Source organism: Oncorhynchus clarkii, unplaced genomic scaffold, assembly GCF_045791955.1.
Source record: "Oncorhynchus clarkii lewisi isolate Uvic-CL-2024 unplaced genomic scaffold, UVic_Ocla_1.0 unplaced_contig_544_pilon_pilon, whole genome shotgun sequence".
Classification (NCBI taxonomy): Eukaryota; Metazoa; Chordata; class Actinopteri; order Salmoniformes; family Salmonidae; genus Oncorhynchus; species Oncorhynchus clarkii.
In genome coordinates, this window is record NW_027260840.1 from 280,807 (window position 1) to 289,541 (window position 8,735).

Genomic DNA, 8,735 nt, shown 5'->3' on the forward strand with positions numbered 1-8,735 from the left:
TTGCAGCTTTTTGCTCTGCCAACTTGTCCTCTTAAAATTGCCCACTTCTGTCAGCGTGGATCCCCGGGAATTGGAGGCGCAGCTTTGGAAATTCCGGAGAGGGACCTCAGGAAAGGACGGGGCTCCATCCGTGGAAATACTTACGAATAGGCCTTTTCCCAATCACAGCAAGAGCATGTGGGTAAAGAAGGATAATGGGCATTAGACGTCAGTGTTTGTTTTCTCTTTCTTGTTTATGGGAACACATTTCCGCCTTAAATATCAATGTCAAACAATAGTTCCGTAACTGTGGCTTTTCTTGCAATGCCTTTACAACGCCGGCGCGTGGGTTTATTTGGGGAATACGGGATAAAGTTCTATACACACTAAGTGTTTACGCGTGAAGTTTGAAATTATTATTTTTCTCATATATCACTGTAAATTGGAAGCAATTTCTGAATGCGTTGTAGTCTACTTGCTTAAAAGCATTACCATGTAATATATAACATATAAGAGAGGACAGGCAGGAGGCTACAGTTCTGTAGAGACAAATATAAATGCAGACGGGATCTAAAATTGATAGGATTATTTTGACAGTGCATGTACAAAGAATGGCTATGCAGGCAGCCAAGTAGTGAGAGCATGAAGGAATTTGATCCAGGTTTCAGTTGTCATTATCTGAAGAATTTGTCCCAATATACCAGTAGTCTACAGTCGGCTATTTAGTCAGGGGAGAGCCTTGGAAATACTACTGAAATGCTACTGAATACTACTAAAGTAGTATTACACAACTAGGTTTCTACAGTCAACATAATTATGTTATGTAAGATTTTGACTTCTCCCCAAATCTTTTTAAATGAGTCAAAAACAGTTGTCAGTACTTGGACTGGAACAGAATGAACTGTGCCGACACAAGTGCGTCAAAACAGAGGGGAAGGTATAAGAATGCGAGTATTGACGTCATGAGGGGCAATAATTAACAGATCAAAATTCAGTACAGGCTAACTGTCAGACTTTTTCTCTGGAGATGTTTTCTGTTAGTGCATAATTTATTTGTTCTAGTCTAGAGGGTACCACACTCAATACATTCATAGCCTACATTGCCTTGCAAATAGCAATTCGCTCTATTGTTGTCGAATTTCTGTGAGATTAAAAAGCAACATGGCATCCCCCCAACATCAGCAGCTGCTGCCTCACAACACAGAGGTGAGCTGTGACTCAAGCGGCGAGGGCAGCGTCTCCGTGAGGATCAGCAGTAGTGTCAAACACAAGCACGGAGGAGGAGCCGGGGCGCTGGGTGGCATGGGAGGAGGCTTCATGGGGAGTGGGTCCAAACACTGCAAGTACAGCATCTCCTCTAGCTGCAGCTCGGGAGAGTCCGGGGTCCTCAGGCCTGTGGTTAAGGGGCTGCGAACCCAGAGGAAGATGCCCCAGCTGTTCGAAAGGTCTGCTGGGCACTTCTGGGACCCAAAGTTTGACTCTCCCATCCTGGAGGAGGCATGCAGGGAGAGGTGCTTTCCCCAGACCCAGCGGAGGTTCCGCTACGTCCTCTTCTACCTGTTCGCCGCCAGCCTCCTCTGGGGGGTGTACTTCAGTGCCAACCCCGACCGGTGTGACCGAACTGCCTTCCTCGTCCCCACCGCCTGCTTCCTCCTCTTCTGCCTCCTCCTCTTCCTTTTGACGTTCACAAGGATCTACGTCCGCTGCTACAACCAGGCGTCGCTGCTGCTCATCGTGGTGACCTTTGCCCTCACCCTGGCACCCCAGATCCAGACAGCCGGCTTCAGGGACCTGGAGACCCTCCCTCCTGAGGATGTGGTGGAGGATGTGGGGGACTTCAGTGGCATGGAGCCCAGAAATGTGACCTTCAACCGGGACTTACCCACGGGCAGCGCCTGCCTATCTCCAGTAGGGACCTTCTCCCTGGGCATGGAGGTGCTGCTGCTACTCTACAGCGTCCTCCACGTCCGACTCTATGCCTCGGTGCTACTGGGACTTCTCTACTCTGTGCTCTTCGAGGCTCTGGGATGGCTTCACCTCACCCAGGCTGCTGGGGATGGTTGGATCCAGGCCATGGAGGGGTCTGACTGGGACACTCTACGCTGGCTGGGGCCAGCCAAAGCTTTGCTCCACCTGTGCGCCCATGCCATCGGCATCCACCTTTTCATCATGTCTGAGGTGCGATCACGAAGTACCTTCCTCAAGGTGGGCCAGGCCATCATGCACGGCAAGGACCTGGAGGTGGAGAAGGCGCTGAAAGAACGCATGATCCACTCGGTGATGCCTCGGAGGGTGGCCGACGACCTGATGAAGCAGGGCGACGAGGAAGGCTTGGCGGGCGGGAGCTCGGCCAAGCGCTACTCCAGCAGCGGCGCGGCGGCCGTCATCTCCAGTCCCAAGAACAACAAGAGGAATAAGACCTCAATCCCGAGAGGCCAGATCATCTTCAGACCCTTCAACATGAAGCGCATGGAGCCCGTCAGCATCCTCTTCGCGGATATCGTAGGCTTCACCAAGATGTCTGCCAACAAGTCGGCCCACGCCTTGGTGGGGCTCCTCAATGACCTCTTTGGACGTTTTGACCGGCTGTGTGAGCTGACGTGCTGTGAGAAGATAAGCACCCTCGGGGACTGCTACTACTGCGTGGCAGGCTGCCCTGAACCTCGGGCTGACCATGCCTACTGCTGCGTAGAGATGGGGCTGGGCATGATCCAAGCCATCGAACAGTTCTGCCAGGAGAAGAGCGAGATGGTTAACATGAGGGTGGGCGTCCACACGGGCACTGTCCTGTGCGGTATCCTCGGGATGAAGCGATTTAAGTTCGACGTGTGGTCCAACGACGTGAACCTGGCCAATTTGATGGAGCAACTGGGCGTGGCCGGGAAGGTGCACCTATCAGAGGCCACCGCCAACTTTTTGGATGACCGGTACCAGCGGGAGAACGGACGGGTCACTGAGAGGGTTGGACAGAGCGTGGTGGCGGACCAGCTGAAAGGTACGTGACCAGCTGGTTGCAAGGCGGGGATTGCACATCTGTGGGAATGGGTTGTGATTTATGTGATTGCTTTCAGTGGTGGAAAAAGTACCCAATTGTCATACTTGAGTAAAAGTAAAGATACCTTAATAGAAAATTACTCAAGTCACCCAGTAAAATACTACTTGAGTAAGTCTAAAAGTATTTGGTTTTAAATATACTTAAGTATCAAAAGTAAGTAATTGCTAAAATATACTTAAGTATCAAAAGTAAAAGTATAAATCATTTCACATTCTATATATTAAGCAAACCAGACAGCACATTTTCTTATTTTTTAAATTTACGGCTAGCCAGGGGAACATACTAACACTCAGACATTTACAAATGACGCATGTGTGTTAGGTGAGTCCGCCAGATCAGAGTCAGTAGGAATGACCCTGGATTTTCTCTTGGTAAGTGAGTGAATTGGACAGTTTCACTGTCCTGCTAAGTATTCAAAATGTAACAAGTACTTTTTGGGTGTCAGCGAAACTGTACAGACTAAAAACTAAATAATTTTAAAACATGTATGTAGTGAAGTATAAGTTGTCACAAATGTTATTGGTGAAGCACAGAAACCCCAAAAAACGACTTAAGTAGTACTCGAAAGTACTTTTTCTTAAGTTTTCCAGTATTGCCTGGCTGTCAGGAGTTAAGCACAGATTGAGATGTTTTAGTGATGGCTAAATGTAACATGATATCCAGTCTTGTGTATTTGTTTTAGCATGGCATGGAGAGAGTCAGAAGCAGTATTGATATTGATCTCTCTATGCAGTGGAACATTTTAACATATGCTGGGACTTTTCTTGTTCTGCCTTACTGACGGCCTCTCTATCAAATAAAATGTTATTTGTCACATGCGCCGAATACATCAGGTGTAGCCTTTACCATGAAATGCTGACTTACAAGCCCTTATTAACCAACAATGCAGTTTAAGAAATAGAGTTAAGAAAATATTTACTGAATAAACTAAAGTAAAAAAATGTAATCAAAAGGTAACACAAGGAAATGACATAACAACAACGAGTCAATGTACAGGGGGTTACCGGTACCGAGTCAACGTGCAGGGGGTACCGGTACCGAGTCAACGTGCAGGGGGTACCGGTACCGAGTCAACGTGCAGGGGGTACCGGTACCGAGTCAACGTGCAGGGGGTACCGGTACCGAGTCAACGTGCAGGGGGTACCGGTACCGAGTCAACGTGCAGGGTGTACCGGTACCGAGTCAACGTACAGGGGGTACCGGTACCGAGGCAATGTGCAGGGGGTACCGGTACCGAGTCAATGTGCAAGGGGTACCGGTACCGAGTCAATGTGCAGGGGGTACCGGTACCGAGTCAATGTGCAGGGGGTACCGGTACCGAGTCAACGTGCAGGGGGTACCGGTACCGAGTCAACGTGCAGGGGGTACCGGTACCGAGTCAACGTGCAGGGGGTACCGGTACCGAGTCAACGTGCAGGGGGTACCGGTACCGAGTCAACGTGCAGGGGGTACCGGTACCGAGTCAACGTGCAGGAGGTACCGGTACCGAGTCAATGTGCAGGAGGTACAGGTTAGTCGAGGTCATTTGGCGGTAGGGGTAAAGTGACTATGCATGGATAATAAAAGGCGAGTAGCAGCAGTGTAGAACAAAGGTGTGGGGGGGTCAATGTAAATAGTCTGGGTGACCATTTGATTAATTGTAATCTATCGGTCCTCTACTGATGCAGCAAGGTCACCTAACGGCAGTTTCGCAACACAGGCAGCAGTAATAAGGACGTTACGGCTGTTCATTTTCACTTAGTAAACCTATGTGGTTTTAATGAAAACACCTTTATGCTGTGTTGTTTATGTGCTGCAGTACGGTGCACCCATTTCTGTTCTGAATGAGAGCTTTATACAGGGCCAGTCGGGACACTACATCAAAGGTGATTGGTGGTTCCCTCTTTGTTGTCCGTGATTGCGAGACACGTGGGGCCTGGCACTGGTCAAGGTCAGCACCTGTTTCACAGTGTCATATGTCATACGCTGGGGACATCAGGGACAGGGGGGTTCAGTCTGTTGGGAGGTGCCCTTTGTGGCTGACTGGGTGTTGGTTTTATCTGACACTGAACCACAAACAGACTGTTGTACCCCTCTGTCTCCCGTCCTCCCCCTTATTTCTGTTCCCTGTTCAGTTATACTGCCTGCCTGCCACCCAGACGTCGTCCTCAATGTGACCCTGTTCTCTTACCCTGGCTCTGAACCTCCAAGGGATTGTCTTACCTTAGTGAGACAATTTCCTTAGGGGGAGACACTATAGACCCAAACTGTTACAGACCTATATCTATCCTACCCGGCCTTTCTAAAGTCTTCGAATACCACTGTACCTTCTCCGCTATGCAATCTGGTTTCCACGAGGGTCATGGGTGCACCTCAGCCACATTCAAGGTCCTAAACGATATCATAACCACCATCGATAAAAGACAAGACTGTGCAGCCGTCTTCATCGACTTGGCCAAGGCATTCGACTCTGTCAAACACCCCATTATTTTCAGCAGACTCAACAGCCTTGGTTTGTCAAGTAACTGCCTCGCCCGGTTCACTAACTACTTGTCAGATAGAGTTCAGTGTGTCAAATCATAGGGCCTGTTGTCCGGTCCTCTGACAGTCTCTATGGGGGTGCCACAGGCTTCAGTTTTCGGGCTGATTCTTTTCTCTGTATACATCAATGATGTCGATCTTGCTGCTGGTGATTCTCTGATCCACCTCTACGAAGACGACACCATTCTGTATACTTCTGGCCCCTCTTTGGACACTGTGTTAACTAACCTCCAGACGAGCTTCAATGCCATACAACTCTCCTTCCATGGCCTCCAACTACTCTTAAATGTAAGTGAAACTAAATGCATGCTCTTCAACCGATCGCTGCCCACACCTGCCCACCCGTCTAGCATCACTACACTGGACAGTTCTGACTTACAATATGTGGACAACTACAAATACCTAGATGTCTGGTTAGACTGTAAACTCTCCTTCCAGACTCACGTTAAGCATCTCCAATCCAAATTTAAATCTAGAATCGGATTCCTATTCCACAACAAAGCATCCTTCACTCATGATGCCAAACATACCCTCGTAAAACTGACTATCCTACCGATCCTTGACTTCGGCAATGTCATTTACAAAATAGCCTCCAACACTCTACTCAGCAAATTGGATGTAGTCAATCACAGTGCCATCTGTTTTGTCACCAAAGCCCCATATATACTACCCACCACTGCGACCTGTATGCTCTTGTTGACTGGCCCTCGCTTCAAATTCATCGCCAAAACCACTGGCTCCAGGTCATCTATAAGTCTTTGCTAGGTAAAGCCACGCCTTATCTCAGCTCACTGGTCACCATAGCAGCACCCACCCGTAGCAGGTATATTTCACGGGTCATCCCCGAAGCCAACTCGTCCTTTGGCCGCCTTTCCTTCCAGTTCTCTGCTGCCAATGACTGGAACGAATTGCAAAAATCACTGAAGCTGGAGTCTTATATCTCCCTCACTAAATGTAAGCATCGGCTGTCAGAGCAGCTTACCGATCATTGCACCTGTACACAGCCCATCTGTAAATAGCCCACCCAACTACCTCATTCCCATATTGTTTTTTATTTTTTTGCTACATTGCTACTTGCACATTCATCTTCTGCACTATCCATCACTCCAGTGTTTAATTACTAAATTGTAATTATTTCGCCACTATGGCCTATTTATTACCTCCCTAATCTTACTACATTTGCACACACTGTATATAGATTTTTCTATTGGGTTATTGACTGTACGTTTGTTTATTCCATGTGTAACTGTTGTTTGTGTCGCACTGCTTTGCTTTATCTTGGCCAGGTCGCAGTTGTAAATGAGAACTTGTTCTCAACTGGCCTACCTGGTTAAATAAAGGTGAAATAGAAATAAATAAATAAGTGCAACTATTTATGTAACAGCTTTTCTTTATAAATGGAGATGTCAGCAATTTACAGTGCATCTGCTCCGCCTCGTTTCAGCCTCTCTCTCCGTCTCCATTATCTCTCTCTCTCTCTCCGTTTCCTTTTCACGCTCTCTATTCCTCACACTGTCCCGCTCTCCCTGCTAAATCACATAACCCCAGAGAGACCAGTAATTCACTTGTATTTGATGCATTTATGCAAATACCTCTGATGGAACTAAAACTCTGGCTTAATGGCTCTTTTCATCACCTGGAGAATCAGTACATTATCACCTAGCAGTATGAAGTTATGGTGCCAAACGTAGCTGTGTTTGAAAGGCTGAGGGATTGAACCGCCACTAAAATGAAAATCCCCTTTATTCTGCTTCGCTCTCCAGCCATAGCAGTATCAGAGGCTCACACCACACAACTGTCATTGTGGGCAATGATAGGACCTACCATGTTTTGATTCAGTGAGATTGTTGTTGGTGTGTCGTGGAGTCATGTATATCATGAATATGTGGAACTACCAGTATTATTTTACCTTGATTTAACTTTGCAAGTCAGTTAAGAACAAATTCTTATTTTCAATGATGGCCTAGGAACAGTGGGTTAACTGCCTGTTCAGGGGCAGAACGACAGATTTGTGCGTTGTCAGCTCGGGGATTCGATTTTGCAACCTTTCGGTCCAACGCTCTAACCACTAGGCTACGCTTCCGCCCCATACTCTACCAGTATACTCTACCAGTATACTCTGCAGTGTATAGTCAGGGTTTTCAGGTCAAAAGGACGAGTCACCTCGCTCATTCCCACGACCCTGCGTCCCACATGCAAGGGGAAAGTCCCCTTCACAGCTAGTAGGTAGATGCTGTGCTGGCTGACTTGTGTGTCACATTTCATCATTTTTAGAAGCTGGGCGAGGAACTCTGCAGAACGAAACATTGGGGCCTTCACATATATACATTAGGGGAAAGTCCTTTCCCAGCTCGTAGGTAGATGCTGGTTTGGCTGACCTGGGTAGTAAAGAAATGAACAATGTCATGCAGTACATCACATGATTCCGAGCTTCTGGCTGAGACACTGCAGAAAGAAATACTGAGATTCTTATTCCAACTTTAATAGTGACAACGTTTTGGTATAAGGAAGGACTATATATCGTGCATGCCTTTTTTGTGTCTCTAGGCCTATGTTGGATCACAGTGGAGCCAACCAGGGTAAATGCCTGTGTGTGATTCCAGAGCATGAAGACAATCTGAGCATTGTCATAGCATTATAACAGCATGGCAGCGGCTGGTGGCGGGGGCTGGTGGCGGCGGGCTGGTGGCGGGGGGCTGGTGGCGGGGGCTGACGGCGGGCTGGTGGCGGGGGCTGACGCCTCAGCAGGTGCAGCTGGTCAGCTGTAAATGATGGATGATGGCGGGAAGGAATGAAGATTCTTCTCTGTCAGAGACACCACCGCTCCCGTTTGTCAGGCAGCCCCTGGAGTGTCTTTAGTAGGCCACACACACACACACACACACCAGCAGGCGTGAAAAAGACCTGAAACCCAACGATGGTTGAATTTTTTATGGAGTGGTCGGGCCCGTTATGCTCTCTCCATCTGAGGGAAAATGGTGTCTTTTAACGGGTCCCCAGGCGCCTGTCCAAGACCGTCTGTGTAGTGTTGGTTTCCCTTCTCCAATCTCTCCCTCCCTCCCTTCATCTATCTCTCATCCATCTCTCTCTCTCTCCCTCCCTTCCTTCATCTATCTCTCATCCATCTGTCCCTCTCCATTCTTACTACCTCTGCTTTTCTCTCCCTCCCCCCTCTCTCACC

General features: G+C 48.1%; 1 protein-coding gene across 1 annotated transcript; it reads left to right on the forward strand.

Annotated features, from left to right (window-relative positions):
- Positions 1-591: 591 nt before the first annotated feature.
- LOC139401886 (adenylate cyclase type 9-like) lies at positions 592-2,982 on the forward strand. The gene has a single exon (XM_071145887.1). It carries the CDS (start codon positions 1,141-1,143, stop codon positions 2,980-2,982), a length of 1,842 nt encoding a protein of 613 aa, XP_071001988.1. The 5' UTR covers positions 592-1,140.
- The last annotated feature ends 5,753 nt before the right edge of the window (positions 2,983-8,735 follow it).